Source organism: Saccopteryx leptura, chromosome 1, assembly GCF_036850995.1.
Source record: "Saccopteryx leptura isolate mSacLep1 chromosome 1, mSacLep1_pri_phased_curated, whole genome shotgun sequence".
Lineage (NCBI taxonomy): Eukaryota > Metazoa > Chordata > Mammalia > Chiroptera > Emballonuridae > Saccopteryx > Saccopteryx leptura.
In genome coordinates, this window is record NC_089503.1 from 155,386,463 (window position 1) to 155,407,931 (window position 21,469).

At 37.8% G+C, this 21,469-nt stretch overlaps 1 protein-coding gene and 1 long non-coding RNA gene across 2 annotated transcripts in view; one reads left to right on the forward strand and one right to left on the reverse strand.

Annotated features, from left to right (window-relative positions):
* FGF10 (fibroblast growth factor 10) overlaps positions 1-21,343 on the forward strand; it is an 87,421-nt gene extending 66,078 nt beyond the window's left edge. Inside the window, exons 2-3 of the mRNA XM_066377991.1 lie at positions 14,675-14,778; positions 19,788-21,343. Of these exons, the coding sequence (XP_066234088.1) occupies positions 14,675-14,778; positions 19,788-19,985 (302 nt within the window). The 3' untranslated portion in view covers positions 19,986-21,343. The remainder of the gene's footprint in view (positions 1-14,674; positions 14,779-19,787) is intronic.
* The window catches only part of LOC136400916 (uncharacterized), a 448,134-nt gene that overhangs the window by 92,933 nt on the left and 333,732 nt on the right, over positions 1-21,469 (reverse strand). The gene's annotated exons all lie outside the window — the stretch shown is intronic.

Here is a 21,469-nt window from a genome sequence, read left to right on the forward strand (position 1 = left end):
TGGGTCTAATATCAATCTGTAGTTACTCCTCCATAGAGGAATAATACCTTCCTTCCACCCACATGTGGATAAGGTGATAATAGTACCTAAGAAAATCTCTTCTTAGCCCAATGTTGCTTTTCTCATTGTCGTCTATGCCAGAAGGTCTGACTCTTTTTTAATCTTTGTTTTTGTACCGTCTCAAAATACAATTTTTAAGTGCAAGAAAAAAATAACTTGACACTCATTTCTATGAAAGTATCTCCTCCAATGTACCCTGTAAAATATCAGCTGTGTGATTTTCTAGTGATTAGAAGTGAATTTGATTCCTCTCGTGTCAACCTAAGAGATCTGCTTTCGGTGCTAGCTGTGCACTGTGGCTGCGACAAGGCCCTGCCATGAACATCAGGGAGAAAACACCACTTCTGTCCTGGTGTACGGCCACATAAGGGCCATCGCCGGTCCAGAAGACCACGACCTTCATGAGCATCTCGATTAAACAATCCCTTTTCAGCAGCAAGCAGAATTTCTTTTCTCAATATCATTAGTTACAGAAACATTTAGTTGTATAGATGGCCACTGAGTCAATGTTTCACTTCAGCAAGTTATACAGCTTACTGGTCTTTTGCACAATCAAATAAAACTATACCTCCCAATAGCCATACATATATTATTTAGCAAGTATTATAATTACTCACCCTCTAAGTAACTATGAAAAGAATATTTGAAAGAGTTAAAAAGCTAATTGGCAAAAAAAAGAAAGAAAGAAAGAAAAGCTTGGCATTTTTACAATATAACATGTTCAAAGTAAGCTTTGAGCTTGAGACTTAAAACTTGTTATACAATAACTCTTTTAAATTACTAAGGGCTGTTGATGCTTAACTAACCTGTGAACACTTCAATGTATCTTAAGTTTTTTTCTTGTCAGAAACCCAAAATCAAGACATGCTCTACTGACCCATTTTATTTTTCTCAATAAATTGAGGAGAAAATATATTCTATATTATATTTAGAATCCTAGAGAAATTTAGAAGAACTAGAGTAAATGTGATAGATACTTTATAGGAATATAAGAATGTATTTAGGGTAATTATTTCTATTGACATGATGATCTTTTAGGGAAAGATGCCATAGAGTAATTCTTCTAACCCTTTATGTTGGCTTTCAAATATTTCTTCCTTAATTAATAAAATACAGTGGTTGAACCCAACTAGGATAAATTGTTTCTGTGTAATGAACAAGATAAATTGGCCTATGAAACATTAAGTAGATATAAAATCTTTGCCTGGCTGCCAACAGTTTATAAATCTTTATAGGAACCTCATGGTGTAGTAGAAAGAACATGTACTAATTATTTATTTCAGACTGTGAGTAATCTCCTTGGATAAGTCTCACACTGTCCCTGGTTTCCAGGTGTCATCTATTACCACAGGAATCAGAGATGTACCAAACAATCTCTAGATGTTGTCAAGCTCGCATGTGATTCTACAATTTATTGAAACCTAGCTTTCTCTGAAGCCTTAGATGATATGAACTTTTCTCACTAAATCTATGGGACTAAATTTTCTTAGTAATTTTAGTTGATTTTTAGGCTTTGAAATCTGTACTTTAAATTAGACTTTAGATGTAAAGCCAGTGGCCGCAGCCACCATCACAGCTGCCTGGCCCATGCAGGTTCGCATTGGATTCGGACAGTCGGTAAAGAAACAATGGAGCCAAAAACTGGTGGGCCATCATCTTTATCCTAGCTTGCACCCGGCGAGCAAGTAAAAACACACACTGGGCTCCAAAACCCACTCACATTCAGTGCTCACAAAGCTACTGACTTATCCAAGTTTCCTAGAATCAAAGGTTTCTAGCTCACCTGACTTATTCACCTCTGTTCCCCATCTCCTTCCTTCTCCCTGCACAAACTCTGCACAAACTGGCTTCTCACTCAGCACTCCACCATCTTGGCTGCTTCTCCTGGCCTCTCCATGTGGCCTGTCTCTGCTCTCTGCTCTGCTTTCTCATGCTAATCTCAGGAACTAAGAAGGCAAGCTCCTGTTCTGCCCCCATTTTACAGTGTAGAAATCCAAACCTTTAATCCAGTATACAAAATAGGGAAGTCTCTAATACAAAGTCACTTATCTGAGGCATGATGGGATTGTACCACCCCACATCAAAAAGGATGGGAAAGGCTTAGTCCTAAAACCAAGCCCCAGGCTACAAGGATCCTGCCTGCCCACAGCCCAGCCTCAACACATATTAATGTCACCTGAGCGACGGGCTTCCACGTGGGCAGCGCCATCTTTAACAAAGTGAGCATAATATATTTTATCTGCCCAACAACTGATAAGAAGACTGTTTCCCAAAAGAATTTATAATGACTTAGTATTTAGGAGCATTGGGGGTGGAGAGTCTTAACCACTGTCATGCCTACCAATACCTCTTTTTCACAGTGGATTTAGTTTAGGAAGTTGGTTGGCTTTTACTAGAGCATAACATCTTTCTAGTATCATTTTGAATTGGGTATAGATGTGTCCAACAGCAATAACATAGCAAGTAATTTTCTCTGATTTTAACATGGTTGGTATTTAAAACTCTTCCTACACGGAATGGCAGACCTTCCCTCCTTCTAAGGCTCAGCAGGGAGACACAAGCCACACAAGAGGATTCCCCTCAGGCGTTTTCCCCAAATGTGAAATGCAGAAGATGTAATAAGAATAGGAACAAAGTGAGGTGTGGCCAGGCTGCCCTGAGAAGAAACAAACAAATAAAACAGGATTTCTAATTTTCTAGAATTTTTTAAAGAACTGATTTATTTACTTAAAAAGAGAAAAGGGCAAACATACTAGTTTTATAAAACTTTATTTACAAATATATTTTCTATACCAATGTTTATCTTTAAAAGAGAAATATTTCCAGTAATGACTCTCTGCCTTGTACTGCCCTTATTACCAGGAAAATAAACTGTGCCAGGATTTTCTGAGTGTGCCTTCCTCCTCCCTTCCTGAGCTCTTCTGCCTTGTGCCATTTCTGACCATTTACCCCATTGGAAAGTGGGGTACAATGTCACCTATCTTGGGTCACAGCAAATGACACAAGCGTGACAGTATTTCCAATGTTCTCTTTTTCTGGTTTGCTGGTAGCTAAGAGTGGAGGTCGAGTTTCTATCTCCAGGGGCACACAAGTTTTTCTAGTTCTTGGTTTCATGCAAAATGAGACAAAATCTTTTCTCATTTTGCAAGTTAATTCAATTTATATCAGCAGTTATTGTGGGCAATTCTCAAGAATTTCAAATTAATCCTCATCCTTAGAAACACGTAATATCTGTCTTACGGTGAATATAATCTTGAAACACAGGAGGTAATATTTGAAACCATGGCACTATTATAATAGAATATTGAAAATTATCTATTTCCTGACATAGTTCAGTAGAGTTAAGTGAATAAAAAAATATTTTCTGCTGGTGAGGAAAAAAAAAAGAAGAAACTGTTAAGTTTACTAAGTCTGTTGACTTAGCACAGCACCATGAAGAAACACATTAGATGACCATATGCAAATGTTTGTTGACTAATGATCAATGAGAAAGAACCAGAGTTAGACTTCATTAGCAATAAAAATGCTGTGGGACATTAATCTTTAACACACTTTAACACTTCAATTACAACACAGAAATATTGTTTATAGACTGGGTTGTTAGTTTCCGATACTTGTAATATTAGATCAATGGCGATGGTTAAGTTACAATCCTGGTCAATCAAAATAGCCTTTAAATGGAGAAAAATTTTAGAATTTGCCACTGTGCGTATAAATAAAGCCACCTTAATCTCTGCACCAGATGAGAATGTAAAAGGGCATTTTGGTCTTTGGCATAATGGGGAAGGTATATCATTTTATATAGGAATGATAAGGGTGTTCTGTGCATGCAGGTCCAGTTTCCACCTACAATTCTAAATGAATGTTAAGGGTATCTGAAAGACTGTGGCCAATAGAGAAACTAAGTAGCGCTATGCATTATGCTGGACAGGCATCCCAAGTCTCTAATAGTACAAGGTAGACCAGACATAGATTAATGATTAGTCCACTCTGCTGTCCTCCTTTTAAAGGTGTTGAGATCATTCTAGAACAAGTATATGCCTTAACTCTGGGTGGGGGGTAGGCAATGAAGTGAATCCCTACTGATTTGTAGCAATTACTTGGCCTGAGAAGAGCTTTAAGGGGCCCTTATAGGCCTTTCATTCCCAAAGTGTCAACACAATTAGTCCTATAAGAATGTCTATAAAATACCTAAAAGGGTATCAAGAAGGCACTTAACTTTCCACCAACGCTTCCACACTCTTATTAAAGAGAAGGAAATAAAGAGTCTGATAATAATCTTCCTGCAAGTCTGAAAAACTGACTATGTACAACACTGTAATATATTTGTAAACAAATTCCAAGTCCACATATCACAGTAGGGCAGATGTTAAAAGTCCCACACTATCAAAAAACAAGCAAAACAAAACCCCAGTGCTTCGTTTCACGTTCCTTAAAAATTATTTCTTTGATGTTAAGCTGCTACAATTATTTGTGTCCATTCTTGTCTGTAATTCAGCTTCTCTGCACATGTTCCTGTCAATACTTTTTTATATCAAAGGCCTGCTCTATCTCTGAGTTATAGTTTATAGAACAGTGTGTGGTCCTTGGACCAGTACAGTCATCCTTGCCTGGGAAATTGCTGGAAATTCAAATTCCCTGGCACCTACCAGATGATTCTTATGCATGTTCAAGTTTGAGAGCCACTGGAATAAAAGAATGATTAGCTTACCAGCTGCTCTGATTCAGCAGACAGTATATACCTATTCAACATCCAGGACTGGGATTCTGCGCAATCCCATGAGCTGCTAGCAATTGGCCCCATGGAAACAAAAACTGGGGGGACATAAATGACCTATCCGAGGTGACACAGTCAGCAAGTAACAGAGCTGAGATGTTAAGACAAGTGCTTCTGCTCTTTAAAAGCGACCGCTTCCTTCCCTCTCATTCACATCCAAGCTCCTTCCTAAATTTCATCATGTAATTATAATGTGACTTTGCTCTTTTCTTTCAAAATTTGAGTGTGAGGTTATTACCAGCCTCAGCCTCATTGTGTGTGTGGGGGGGGGGGGGGAGAGTGGAGACAGACATGGAGCAGCAGGGTAGAGAGAACTGGGACAGGAAATAAGTACATAATACAAAAATTACTCAGGTACATTTTGACACTCTTTCAAGACAGTTAAGCTAGATTTAGATGAAGCTGTTAAAATTGTTGAATCAAGCAAATCGGCAACCCCATGCAGGTTAGAAAGTATGGGGTGGTCCTTAAGAAGATCCACAAACATAGTTCTGTTACCCCACAGTTCCATTGCTTCTCAGTAAGGTGCTCTCCTTTCCCATCTTCCAGACCCCATTCTCTTCTTCCTTTTTCCATGCACCGTTTGTATAATATCTTCCTGGGCATGTGCTCCTTATGAATTTGATGACAGTTTTCTACTCCTTAAACAACATGACTTTTTGAGTTTGAGTGATTGTCAAGCAAGCAAACAAACAAACCAAAACCCAGCACCAGGCGCTTGGCGACAAAGCAGATTTTGTTAAGACTACTGCAGTAAGGGAGAGAGGCTATAATATTAACAGAGCTCAACTCCAGCTGAGAGAGAGGTGGGTGAAGTTTTTAAGGGAGAATAGATAGGGAACCAGGAGAGGTTATGGGACATTGAAACAGGTGGGACAAAAGAGACTAGAGGCTATATAGAAATGAAAAAATTACAGAGTAGGGTAAGTGGAGAATTACCGAATATAGTTTGGTAAGGTGGGTTGTGACAATGTACAACTTCCAGTCTGGCAGCATTGAATTTTCTTAAAGAAAAGCTCAGCATGAGAGCTGGGGTCACCTTTTAGGGACAGCCTAGTGCAGCTGGAAGTCAGGCTAAAGTTTGGTCAAGTCTCTTAGCAGAATGGTCAGGAAGGTTCTTTGTAATGTGTGGGAATCCAACAGTTCACATCATTTTTTTTTTTTGAGATTTCATTTAATTTAGCTCTGTTTTGCATTAAAGAGAAGTGAAATCATCTGTTATTTGAAATATTTCTAATTATTATGATGGACGTTATTTAGGTATTAAAAATTACCATCTATTTTTTCTGGACATGATCATATAAACCTAGACTCTACTGGACTTTCTAAATGTCAAGTAGCATTTTATTGTCAAGAACCATGAATGGAATCATGTTTTTAATACATTCAAGGGTGTAAATGAACTCACTACCAACTGAAAAAATAATTGTTTAACTTTTTTCAACACTAGTATTTATGAAGCAGAATTATACCCTACTTAATCATTTGCAAAATTTCTATTATAATTTTTATAACATAGGAAAAATTACTACATTTATTTGACCATAGACATGAAAGATAAAGCTAATATAGTTTGTGCTAGATGTAAAGCTAGAGATTTTTATGTTTCCCCTAGAACTTAACCACCACATTTGTCTAGGCTTCCACTCTCTGAGGTCTCTGAGACCCCATAACGAGGAGGTATTAGGGTTTCCGCACAAAACCTCATGCCCTGGATTCAGCAGAGTATTACCAAAGTTTGCTCCTATTTTTGACTCCATTCTAACAAGGCTACATCTAATTTATCTGCTCGCTTAAATGGAGATGCTCAAGGGCTCCTGAGAGCTTTCTCCTTTCGGAGCCAGGAAAGTCTTCAGAGCCGATTTTGATGGATCTGAGTCATCAGGAAAAAAACATTAATTTCTGATTATCATATCTATATATAAACAAAGATATGAGTGAAACACATGCCCCCCCATGTCCATCACAGCACTGTTCACGGTGGCCAAGACATGGAAACAACCAAAGTGTCCCTCGATAGAGGATTGGATAAAAAAGATGCGGTACCTATATATATATATATACAATGAAATACTACTCAGCTATAAGAAATGATGACATAGTGCCATTTATGACAACATGGATGGACTTTGAGAACATTATACTGAGTGAGATAAGTCAACCAGAGAAAGCTAAGAACTGGATGATTTCACACATAGGTGGGATATAAAACTGAGACTCATGGACACAGATAAAAGTGAAGTGGTTACCAGGGGAGAGGGACATCGGGACATGGGGGAGAGGGTAGGGGGAATGTGTAAAGAAGGACAAATATAAGGTGACGGAAAAAGACTTGACTTTGGGTGATGGGTGTACAACATAATCAACAGTTCAAATACTATAGAAATGTTTACCTGAAACCTATGTACTCATTGATCAATGTCACCCTGTTAAATTTAATTTTCTAGATAAAATTTAAAAAAGGAAAGTTTAAGTTCCAAATTATTTTTTAATAAAGTCTAAGAGCTATAAACTTTAATTACCTAGAAAATTAATCTATATAAAAGTTAATCCCTTTGTGTTGACAAAGCCATATGTTTCTCTAAAGTACTTTTGAAATCTAAAAATCAAGTGTTTGCTAGAACATGGAAGAAGTGTTTAAAATAGGTACAACTGTCTTTATCATGGCTTTTGTTACATTGTTCTTTTCAACTTTATGTAACAAAGCTTGATATACTGGCAAGAGAACAGGCTTTGGATGCAAACACCAAATCTGCCATTACTACAGAGAGTATGAGTTCACCAACTTATTTAATTTCTTCAAGGCTCAGTTTCAGCATGTTAAGAATATAATATTTACTTGATGTGGTTTGTGAATATTAAATGAGACGCGAATGCATAGGACACATAAGAGTCGCTCTGTATCCATTCTTGATTTTCGTGCTACTACTGTCTTTAAATTCAGTTTGCTCCAATTGGTGTTTGTTTGTTTGTTTTAATCAAGAATGTTGCTTTGACTAGAGACCTCACAACCTGGATGTCTTTTCTGATCCATGTTTGAGAACCCTTTTCTCACAATTTTCATAATAAATATTTTCAGAGCCACTCATCTACTATTTAGAAAATTTAAAGGAGCTTCGGATTTATAATAATTTCCTGAGATATATTTAAAAAATTAGGCCCTGGCCAGTTGGCTCAGTGGATAGAGCATGTACCTGGCATGTGGATGTCCCATGTTTCATCCCTGGTAGGGCATACATGAGAAGTGACCATCTGTTTCTCTCCCCCTTCTCTCTTTCTTCTCCTCCTGCAGCAAGTGGCTCAGTTGGTCAGAGTGTGGGCCTCAGGTGCTGGGAATAGCTGGGTTGATAGGGATATCAGCCCTAAGTGGGGGTTGCTGGGTGGATCTCAGTCAGGTTACATGCAGGAGTCTGTCTCTCTATCTCCCCTCCTCTCCCTTAAAAAAATAAAAATAAAATAAAAAATTATATTTTGTACTTCACTGACTTTTCCTTTGAAGCATACAACACTTTGACATTTCCTTTTACTTTCAGTTTCATTTTCATTAGATGTGGAATCATTCATGCCTCTCATGAATGATTACAAATATGACTCTAATAAAAATATATATATATTTATGTAATGCACACCTAGTTTTCCTGTACTCAGAAGCACTCATTGATTCGTTTATTTATTCAATTAGTATATGTTGAGCATATATTATGAAGTATGCCCTGTTCTAATAAAAAATAAAGAAAGACCACTCCAGTTGCTGTGGTTCTTTGAGAAAGATATGTAGTTAAAGAGATAAGACCCACAGTGACTGGGAAAGAAGACCGTGTTTGGACCCGTGGAGCCCCACGCTCTTGGGTCTGGTCACATCATCTCTGAGGTCTAGCGCAGGGGTCCCCAAACTACGGCCCGTGGGCCGCATCCGGCCCCCTGAGGCCATTTATCCGGCCCCCGCCGCACTTCCGAAAGGGGCACCTCTTTCATTGGTGGTCAGTGAGAGGAGCACATTGACCATCATTAGCCAAAAGCAGGCCCATAGTTCCCATTGAAATACTGGTCAGTTAGTTGATTTAAATTTACTTGTTCTTTATTTTAAATATTGTATTTGTTCCCATTTTTTTTTACTTTAAAATAAGATATGTGCAGTGTGCATAGGGATTTGTTCATAGTTTTTGTTATATTCCAGCCCTCCAACGGTCTGAGGGACAGTAAACTGGCCCCCTGTGTAAAAAGTTTGGGGACCCCTGGTCTAGAGTGTAAATGTGAAAACAAGCTCAAGGAGCTCAGTGGGTTTTTCTATATTAGAATATAATAGATCCCTTAGGACACGGACAATCATGAGAAAAAGAAAGATTTAATTTAGAGAAGTTAGAATTTGTGTATTACATTATACTCATTGTGATATATTTCAGCACACTGGCTTAAACTATCACATGATATAGCATTATCATCTATTTTGAGTTAAAATGTTTAGAGGAAAATAACAGACGTGACCAGTTCTGAATTCATGAGGCTCTGACATTGATTGAACTGCTTCCAGGTTTCACAACTGATTTTTGGAAAAGTATATCCCTCTCCTAAGAAAGCACCATTGTTGCTCAATGAAGCTTTTACCGATGGTGCAGTCAGTGGGGAAAGCCAGATCGGCTCAGGCACTGAGATCTTCTTTCTCCCGGTGGCCTGTCTTGACTCATTTTCTTTTCTTTGTCCAGAATAGTCCACTCAACTTTAGAAGTTCCCACCTCGTAAGATCCTGCCCCTCAAATCCTCCGCCTGGAAGGCTCACCTTGAACACCAACATCTTTTACCCAGATGACTTCTTTACTACTTAAAACCATGAGAGCCAACATCTTTTCTCTCTGATATAGCACATGATCCATTTTTTCTTCAATGTAATTAGTTAATTGTGTCAATATTGTACCCGGTTTTAAAGCTCCTTCAAAGTAAAGCCTGTATCTTGTTTGTCTTTGCATCCTCCAAAGTGAGAGTTAATGAAAACCCTGCACATCTGTGCTCAGTACCTGTTAGCCGAATAATCTATGATTCCTTCACTTAGCCGTATTCTGCTCATCTAGTAGAGAATAACAGGGCTCATTTCCCCATCAATATCCATTCTATGAAAGTTTTACTTGTCTTATACTTTCTCCTGTTGTGTCTGTGAAAAAATATTTAAGGAGATAGTTGTCTACGGCCATACCACCCAGAACGTGCCCGATCTCATCTGATCTCGGAAGCTAAGCAGGGTCGGGCCTGGTTAGTACTTGGATGGGAGAAAGTTACTATCCAGTACAATAGCTTGTTTATCCTAATAGCCCAAATAGCCTTGGTCCAATGATTGCTCAGGAGAAAATGGATCAGATGTCTCTCTTCTGGTAAAGAATGAAACCACAAACCAGGAAAGACACTGGTGAGCGGCCACCTCCTCAGATTTCCTACTCAAGGACTCATCAGAACATGACATACTCTGCGAGTTACATAAAAATTACGACTTCTAGGCTATTTCCATATGGAGTTCATCAGTCTGTAAAATCCTCTCCATTGCTATGGTGATGGTGCATCATTAGATATCATTTGTCAATTAATAAGAGCTGATTTATATCACAATCTCTTTTGTAATGTTGATTATCAAACTTTATTACCCAGGATTTCAAATATAATTAAAAATAAACTTTACAGATGACTATTATTTATTTAAAAGAATTTGCTAAATGCTTGATTTTTCTAATGTGTTCTTTAAAGAGTTATATATTTTTAGGTAAAATATGTTGTATTTGCCTAAATCCTTATTGTCCGTACAAGGTACTTGATAACTTGAGTCTGACTTACCTCCCCAACTTTATGTCTTACAATTCCTGCCTTATTCCTTTTACTCTAATTGGTAAACCAAACTGACAATTTTTCAGAAAACATCATGTTGTTCACCATAAGGGTATTATTCATGTCTTTCCCTTTCCCTTGGAAGCTTCTTACTCAACCTACAAAACTCGGGCCCTGGCCGGTTGGCTCAGTGGTAGAGCGTCGGCCTGGCATGCAGGAGTCCTGGGCTCGATTCCCGGCCAAGGCACACAGGAGAAGCGCCCATCTGCTTCTCCACCCCTCTCCCTCTCCTTCTTCTCTGTCTCTCTCTTCCCTTCCCACAGCCAGGGCTCCATTGGAGCAAAGGTGGCCCGGGCGCTGGGGGTGGCTCTATGGCCTCTGCCTCAGGCGCTAGAATGGCTCTGGTTGCAACAGAACAATGCCCCAGATGGGCAGAGCATCGCCCCCTGGTGGGCATGCCGGGTGGATCCCGGTTGGGCGCATGTGGGAGTCTGACTGACTGCCTCCCCGTTTCCAACTTCAGAAAAATACAAAAAAAAAAAAAAAAAAAACTCGGTTCAGGTCTCATTTCCAATAGTTATTCTGTCTTGGAACCTCAATCAGTCTGAACTGCCTCTGTTTTTGCCTCTTGTGTCTTCCTTTGAAGCACTCACCATCACATCATATGTTGTATTGGAATTCTCTCAGCATTGTCTTATATTCCCAATAAAACATAGACTTTGCAAGAAGGGAGCTATAACTTTACTTCGTATTATCTTTTCTAAAAAGGGCATCCTCCTCCTATTAGGTCTTCCTACATGTTTGAATTAAACTGTTCAAAAGCCCTTGAACAGATTTACAATACCACCTGGCATATTCATCTTTTGAGAGATATCAAAACATGTAGTTACAACTTAATAGAATTTCACTACAAGAATGTGTCTTTAAATTTATAAAAATACCTAAGTTATATAAATGTAAAACATAATTTATGTTTCTTTTTTGTTGATGATATAATTTTCAGGTTCTAACTTCTTTGAGTAACAAAATAATGCTTCCTTTGTAACTTTCATTTTGACATAACTATAAGGTCACATAGGGTATGAGAAATACAGAAAGAGCCTATATGTCCTACACTTAATTTCCCCAAGGAGTCTATCCTTCAATTGGCATTTTAAGTTTTCATCAGAAGTATACACATGTAGAACTATAAGTTATTAATCTAACAACTATCAAACAAAATTCTAGTGTTCTTTTCCAAAAATGCTTGTATAAGCGAACTTGATCTTGCTCACCAAAGAACAGAGAACACTGAATAGATTCTTTTTTTTTTTTTTTGGAGAGATTCTTGATAAAAAATTGAGATGTCCTCCACACATGAGTGTCTCAGAAAGTCACTCACATTCACAGATATTTACAACAGAGACAGTCATTGCCACAAGATGATCAAATTATGATTTTCTGACATATGACGTATACAAAAAGTTATTTTTAGAATTTGAAAGGACCTTAAATAACCAACATCTTCTCTCTTTCTATTTTGATGCATACAGAACCTTTTTAAGCTAGCTTTAACCAGTTGTAGAGTGGAACAAGTGGTTACTTGATAGATTTCTTGAATAATGAGTTTCTATTTTGTGCAAAGTGGAAAGGAACCCATGGATTTTAAGCTATGTATGCTCTACCATGTGCTGTGCATTCTCACAAATAATCAGCCAAGGATTAGGTAATATTGGTATCACAACATTTCTCCTTTTCCCAGTTTAGTCTGTTACTACAACTTAATCCCATGACTTCTCACTCACCTTCAAAAATCTTCGTTTATTCTTTGCTAAAATCAGCCTTCATGCCGTTCATTCTAGCACTTCCCAGGCACAAAATCACACATAGGAAACTCCTCACAATTTGTTGATGGTGTTTCCTTGCCTCTTGGGCAGCCTAAATATTTTGCCCAGGATTTCTACCAACTGCCTTGCTCTATATCTTCTGCATATAACATAAAGTATTCAATATATAAGATTTCCTTTTCTAAAACTCAGACACTATCCTCTGTTGCATGCCTGTTAAAGACTTACCTTATGAGTCATTTCATCAGATGGCTTTCCAACAGGATTCTCATGTGGAAACAGGGAAGAGTGGGGAGATAGGATGTAGAGGCAAAACACTCAAGAGATTGAGAGCAGGATAGTCTGACATAAGGCTTAAATGTTGGATTTATCGTTACTGGCCTGTGTCACTTTATCACCTTGTGTGTGAGTTATACAACCTCAGTATCCTCCATTTATTCATTTGAAATACCTCCTCATTGGATTGTTATGAGAATTAAAGAAAACTATAAGAAAGAACTCCTTTAAATATGCAAATGCACATGTGTGCATGAGTTCATACCTTGAAGGCAACTATCAGCATAAAGAAAATAGATGTTAAAAGTATAGATAATATCTCCTTCACCCTTTACAATCTTTCCTTGGTTTGAGCTTGTCAATCAAGATCTCTCTTACTCTACTAATGAGAGTGTGTGCTATGTTAAGTCAGCAGCTTCCTACAGGATATCTGGACAGAATGGTCCATGGCATGGAGTTCCAGCATAAGACTCTCTGGTTTTGTCACCTTTGCCATGGAAGAACTCAAGCATTTCTATTGACCTCCCCATGGCTCATCAACCTGGGAAAGAAAGAGCATTCTTATCTTGAAAACAAACTACTCTTTTTCATTGGGAAGAGTATATAATGTGGCAACCATACTTAGGACAGTATTTCTTTAATTTACTTTTTTATTGAATATATTGAGTTAACAAAGTTATACAGGTTTCAGCTGCCCAGGGATGAATGCTAACATATAATAAACTTCCAGATTTTATGGGCTAAACCAATAGTAAATTGTGAGTTCCTGTTCAGGATTATACAATTTGATGAAGAAGTTCCAAGATCTACAACTCTTGGAGAACTTCCCTCTAATAATAATTAAGTCACTAAGGTGTAGGCAAGCTCTAATTACTTAACATGTATATAGCTGACTTAATCCTCACAACAAGACTATGAGAGAGGTACTATTATGTTGCCCGTTACAGAAATGGAATGAAACACAGTGACTTCCGCTACAATCATTCACCAATAAATACAAAGTCAATTCAAACCCAGCCACTGGGGATCCAGAGGCCTTTGATGTCACAATGCTGCTTCCAACCCCTGAGAAAGCTTTCCTGAGAGTTATAAAACAAGAAGTACATAGTTAATACCCAAGGTCTTCTTAACCTAAAATAGGGTGGGCATTTTGAGGAAGATATCAGATGCTTTTTCTTTAGTTACCTACAAACTTTTCAGGGAACATTCTCTCTAGATGTATCAAACAAAACTTGTTTATTAGGTGAAAACGCCTCTCAATTATCCCTCAGTTTCCCATTATTTCTAGAAAAAAAAAAAAAACTTTAAAAAATGCTGATAGATTTTCTCCCAACCCTGAGTAGTGATTCTGCTATTTTAAAGACAGTGTGGATGTGGGATTAGTTCTTCTGTAACTCGAAATGTCAACGCATTTGCCAAAACTAAATTTATCAGTTAAATGTAGCCAAAAGATTTAGTTTATCTAAGTGTCCTACAAAAAAGAAACAGTTTACCACTGTTTTTACAGATTGAGGTAAGTCTGACATATTATTGACATATGCTATAGATTTAATTTAATACCCTAGTACAGATGTGCTCTCTGATAAATTTTTGTGAAATCTAGGCTAAGATGAGTAGAGTTGTTTCAATATTTATGGAGTTGAAAATGCAGAGTTAGCAAAGGAAGCATTTTAATTAAAACAATATTTTCCCTGTGTGCTCAGAGTAAAATATAAGGGGATTCTTTTAAAGAACTACTACCTGTTTCTGTACAGCTCCTGAGTTTTTAGGCACCTGGAAAGGGGATAAGGTTTTATTTCTAATTTTGTTTAAACCTTTTGATTTTAGAACCATCAAAAATAAACTCAGTGGTTTCTGCTGATTTTTCTTTCTTTCAACTAAATTTGTATGACTCCTTAAGCATAGCCTTTTTAATTGTATCTTTCAGGTATCCTGGAGATAACTTCAGTGGAAATCGGAGTTGTTGCCGTCAAAGCCATTAACAGCAACTATTATTTAGCCATGAACAAGAAGGGGAAACTCTATGGCTCAGTAAGTATCCTGCTTTTATTTTAAAAATTTACTGCAGCAAATATTGTCAGTTTTGGAATGTTTTTCCCCAAACATTGAAAAGCTTTGTTGTTGTTCTATTGCTAATAAATAAAGCCACCATGGACTGGTCCCAGGGTTGCCAAGGCTGGCAGAGTCACTCCTACAACTCTATAGTCTCCTCTGTTGTTCACTCATTAGTCTACCACACGTCGGTTGTAGTACTTCAGCCCACTGGAAACTACCAGTGTTGCATGGAAGAAAACTACTCAAGACACAAACTTATGTCAAAAGGGAGAGAAGGAGGCCTGCCAAGGGAGGCAAATAAGACCTCCTGAATTTCCTTCTCCCTTAGCTTTTATTGATCAGAAGCAGAACTGAGGTAACAGGATTAAAAGGGAGGGAGGTCAGGTGATAAGGGGAAAAAATGACTAGTGCCATTTTGCTGACATGGAGAAAGGGCTAATTTGGGTCAGTACTTCCTTTTTCTTTTGCTAATATTTAACAAGCACCAAAAAAGGGCCAATCTAGAGCCCCTAGGCTAATTTTTCTAAAGCCTGTTCACTTTCATTTCTTTGTGTCTGCACAAAGGTCACTCACTCACTCACACAGTTTCTTGGTTTTGCATCCAAGAGACATCCACTCAGGGCTTTTAACTAAAGTTCTCCAATCTAAGTCATAGAGGGTTCAAGGTTAGATGGGTGATTCCCTACAATCAGTCAGTGTTCTGGATTGCTCACTGGTCAGACTCTTACAGACCTATCTGGGCAGACTGGCAGGGGCACTGCAGACAACTTGGAGAAGAATCATTGAAAATAAAGATCTTGAATTGAGTAGAAAATCATATGATATGTGTATATATTACAGCTAAAGATAAAAAAGAGACTCAGGTATTTGGTATTCTGTTAAAATCTGATGTGGAACGGACATATCAAAAAAAAATGGTCATGTTGTGTGCCATTCAATCAACTCCAGAATTTTATTTACTTAGACAATACTGATTAATTCCATTATGGAGCTGGTCTCTGGCCAATGCTTTGGATACATACAATCCAGTGTTCCATAGAAAGTATTAAGAAGTGTCACTTTAAAATATGTAAATAAATTTATTTTGTCAATTAACATAAGGATGGGTATGCCAGCAGCTCTCAAGATTATGTGTACAAATCACTGGATTTATTAAAAACCACCCCAAGATTTTCTGATTTAGTAAGTCTGTGGTAGGATCTAAGAATCTGTACTTTTCACAGGGTCCAAGGTATTTCTGATACTACTAGTTCAGTAATTGCAATTAAGAATCTTTGAAACCTGATTCTATAATAGAATAGTTCTGTATTTCATTCATATCAGGTTCATTTATAATTGAAGAGTCAGGGGTACTTTGGATTAGTCCCTTTGGCTGGGGTAAATGCTTATGGGGTGAGGGGAGTCAAAGGAATTTTAGTTAAATTTTTCCATTGTATGATACCATTATATGTTACTCTCTTAATGAGTCTAGAATAGTAATAGACAATTTTTTTGTGTGTATGTGAAGGGCGGGAGAGAGAGAGAGAGAGAGAGAGGGAAGGGACAGACAAGAAGGGAGAGAGTTGAGAAGCATTAACTCATAGTTGTGGCACTTTAGTTATTCATTGATTGCTTTCTTATGATGTGCCTTGATGGAGAAGCTCCACCCGAGCCAGTGACCCCTGGGCTCAAACCAGCGACCTTGGGTTTCAAGCCAATGACCCTTGGGTTCAAGCCAGCAACCATGAGGTCATGTCTATGATCCCACAATCAAGTTGGCGACCCTCCCGTGCTCAAGCTAGTGAACCCATGCTCAAGCCAGCAGCCTCAAGGTTTTGAACTTTGGTCCTCAGCATCTCAGGCTGAGGCTCTGTTTGCTTCACTACTGCCTGATCAGGCAGTAATAGACTATTTCTAAAAACTGGTTCCATTTAGAGGTTCACAGTGTAAATCACTTTTGAAGCATTGTTTTCTTTTTCTTTTCAATGAATGTGCCCAGGTCTTTTCTTAATCTACTATGACCAGAGTAACTGGGTAAAAAGACCAGGTGTATGTGTATTCTTCGAAGAGATACTGATACACACAGAGAGAGAAGAAAACCAATGCTTTAAAGTAAAGTCAGCCAACGTGAATTTATATTGAGGGAGAAAATGTAAAATGTTTAATTACAATCAAAGATTAAAATAATTTTTAATCAATAATATATACTTCTTTATAAAGGTAACACCAAAGAAAAATGACTAACTCTCAAATCAACTATAGCATAAAAGTATGTAATATTTTTCCTCCCATTTCCCCACATCTCTCTTTTTTTTTTCTTATCACAACACAACTCATGTATGCTTCTTCCTGAGCTCTAAGGTCTCTCAATTATTTCATCCTATCTCTCTATCTAAAGTAGGTGCCCAGTGGCTTTCTATCACATCACCCCATTTTGATTATCTGCAATGGCTCTTATCAGATATTTTTTTCATTAATGTGCTGTATGTTGACTGTCTCCTCCTAGTAGATTATGAGGGGTCTTCCCTGCCCCCCACCATTTATTTCCTCAGCACTTAGAACCATGGAGTTCACAGAGTTGTGCAATGCATAAACCTATCCCCACTTCCAGTTTCCTCACTCATTACAATCTATGCTCCCCACTACCAGGATGTCCCAGAGAGACCCCCATCCTCTCATCATAGTCTGCTCGAGTGATTTTGCATTGCCAACAGGAAGAGTGAAAAATCCTAACCTGTTCAAATTAAACGGAAAAAATTCCTTACACTGAATGTCCTATTCAGGATAGAATGGGACTGAGCATTTTGCATCTAAAGAGTATACCATCAAAATTCATGAGTCCACATCTTATATAATTCTGTACATAGGTGACAAAATTGGGGGGGGCAAATTTCATTGATTTGATAAGCTTTCATAAAACATCAATTAAGCACCCAGAGTGATTAATTACACCAGCCCAATATTCTATTCCCTTGTGTATTTTCTCTATTGGGGGAGGATGTGTATTTCCCATATTATTTTCACTATTTATTCTCTGAACAATGCATTTATTATATTATTAGTTTTTTCTTGATTGACAGAATTAAGAAATTAAATTATAAAACTGAATTTAAACAGAACAGGCTCTCAAAGGGCATAATGTAAGGACCAAAGAAATTTACCTGGTATCCTAAAGAAATCCAAAAATCTTTTAAACTAAGACCCTATTTTGAGACTGTGCTCTAGCCTAGATTAAAAACAAAACTCTAAGACTTATGATTTTCCCAACTGCTATAAACAACATGGATTCCTAGGCCCCTCCTGAAGAGATTCTGGTACAACATTTGAGCTATGATCTAATATTTAAAACACCTGAGATGAGATGTCTGCTACAAGTAACCTCACTTTAAGAAGAGTTGCCCTACAAATTTATTTCGGGGAGCAAAAATAATTGTCTACTGCTACCTTTCTACACAAAGCTCTGTTTCAAATATCAAGTTATCTATAGGCCCTGAACTGTACCCCATTGATTGAAATGAATATAATTATCCATGTAAAAACCACTTCTGCTTTGAAAGCCATATTGTTCTAGACAAACTAAGATGAAATAAATATAAAAATAAATCCATTCTAAGGATTTAAAATGCATAATATTTATTATATCTAAATACTTACCTTAAATAATTTACCTTTTCTTTTTACTTTTAACCAAATAAATCATCATTTGAATGTTACATGTAAATATTACTTTATAGAAAAGCAGCACATAGAGTAAATTAATTCCAGGTAACAAAAGTTAAACTAACCAGATTAACATAAATTATAGCTGGCTATGATAGTTCTGATGAAGTTCAAAATGATGACCTAGCCCACAGAAACCTGGACATTTCAATATACACATTTAGAAACTATAAGTAGAAATTTCAAGAAGTCCTGAGGTGAGAGAAACGATTTGAACTGCCCAATGGAGGTCTCAGCTAGAAGGTGCCTACAATGACTTAGCTTTGGATGAAGAAGATGGAATCAAAGGAGCAAAAGCTCCACTTCCATTGCTTCTTAACTGCTTTAACTTGGGTAGAAGGAAAGGACATTTCTGAAGCCAGAGTCTATAGAGATTAGTGAGGTACCTCCCTTTTGTTAACTCCAGAGTGAGATTCTGGATTTATGGAATGAATAAGACATCAATCCTTGTCCCAAAAGATCCCCTTAAAAACACATGGTCACTTGAAACAAAGCCAAAGAACTATAGCTATAGAGTGGAATTTCTCAAGATCAAAGTCTTGGGGCTTATACAATATAGGCAGTGCTAGTCACCACATTTATAATTTCTTTGATATGGTAATTCACAAAGTTAGGCATTCCATGTCCCAGTTTTCAACCATTCCGAGATCTCAGAATAAAATCTATCAAAATTCCAAATTATGAAAATTGCAAATAATTTACCAAATTCAGAAATCTGGTATTTAGAAAAGAGGAAGACCCTCTGCCAACCCTAGCCTCATGGTTATTTAGAACTATTACAGTTTGCTATGAGATCTGCTTTCTTTTATCAGTGTGAGTGTACTTACTGTGGATTTAGGAGTAAAGTTTGAAAACTTGAAAAGGCCACTTTTTCTTATAATTTAATTTTTCCCATGAGGCAACCTAGTTATTCCTCTGAAAAAAAAATTTTATAACACCGTTCTTCATCATTGGTTCATCACAAATATTGTTAGTGAAATGTTTGCTCTATTGTAATCATTCTAGGCACTTAAACTGTGTCATATTCAAGGCATGCCAGCACGTTCAAAGGGCCCCAATATGCGGTTATAATGATCAATTAAAACAAGCCATGTGTCGTTGAACACAGAATCTGCTTTGTGGTTATGAGTTTTACTCTTCTGTTGTTGACACTGTGAATTGAGGGCATAAATTATGTGCGAAGGTCAACAGCAAACACACCCTTGAGCTGGGCTTCTATGGATGGTTTGTGTCAAATGGAGTCAAGTAGCATCAGCATAAGAATAAAAGATTTTTTTCCTTTGCAGAAAGAATTTAACAATGACTGTAAGCTGAAGGAGAGGATAGAAGAAAACGGATACAATACCTATGCCTCCTTTAACTGGCAGCACAATGGGAGACAGATGTATGTGGCACTGAATGGAAAAGGAGCTCCCAGGAGGGGACAGAAAACTCGCAGGAAAAACACCTCAGCTCACTTTCTCCCAATGGTCGTGCACTCATAGGAGGAGGCAGTGCCCTCGGGGGCCACACAACCAAAGGCTCATTGGCCAGGAACCGTGGGTATTCTTCTTGAAGACAGTAGCTCAAAAGGCAAAGATGCATTGCAGATGTCTGCTTGCTTGAAAGGAAGGAAGTCTTGGAAGGTTTTTGTAACTCAACTGCTGACGTATGATGTTCTCTTAATTAGTTCTGTGTCTTGCCTTATAATCAAGACAGAGGTGGACCGAATGGGATGGAAGTTATTCCCAAGCGAACGACATTATGGCTGGGTTTTGGGTTATGTTTTGGTTTCTGTTTTTTTTTGTTTTATTTTGTTTTGTTTTCTAACCTCTGAGATAGAACTTCAAGGACACAGGACAATCTGTTGAATAAACTTCAGAAAAGTTATTTATGGAATATGAACTCATATCAAAGACTTTTGCTGCTCATTCAAGCCTAACGATTCAGTGAGCAGTAAGACACGCAAGCATTGACTGGAAAGCACTTGGGTGATATTATATGCACAACCAAAGGAGCTCTGGGTGTGGCATAGCGGAAGCGTTGGTTGGATAGGATTAAAAAAATGTACACATGTTAGTGTAAAACTGTTCTAACAAAACAAATAGTATGGTATGCTTGTGCATTCTGCCTTCATCCCTTTCTATTTCCTTCTAAGTTATTTATTTAATAGGATGTTAAATATCTTTCGGGGTTTAAGAAAGTACCCTCAACAGCTGCCCTCTGCATTGCCTTTCCTTTGTCTTCAGCACACCACATGCACGTTCATGACAAAGTGTTTTCAGAACCTGGCAAACACTTCGAGAATAGGAGATGACGTTGGACAAGCAGTTTGCGTGCCCCATGTGCTATCAGTTGACTTGATCTGCACTTCAGTAATGAGAACCATCACCCACACACATGACCGTGCTGTGGCATGGCTTGAGTGACAGATGTCTGCCATCACTTAAAAACATGTATCACTGCTAAGGCTTCCTTTCTGAAGAAATAGACCAGTCGGCTAAATAGTTCTCTTCCAACACATCCATGGGTCTCCAAAAATATAGTAAGAGAAGGAAAATTTATTGTTAAATACACCTTAGTAGCCTAGCCTCACTATTTACTAACAATAGTCTGCCATGTGTCACAGTGGTAGGGAGGTGATGAAGAGGCTGTCTTCACACACAAGAACCCTTCATAAGTTCCCCATGGTACATTCTTCCCCAAAGGATCTCTCATGAAGATTGGTGTGAAGTGCAACTCTCCCAGGGGCTTAATCTGAGCAAATATATCCTGGTATATGTGTAATCACATACTGAAACCTGTTCAAGCTGTATGATCTAGTCTTTACAAAACCAATAAAACTTATTTTCTGCAGATGGAAGTTTCTGTAATAACTTTATCGAATTTCATTTTGTTAGAGCAGGTATAGGAAACAGTACAGTAGTGTCATCATCACCTTGTATTCCACTACATAAATACATAAGCCTTATTTGCAGTGTCTGTAGTG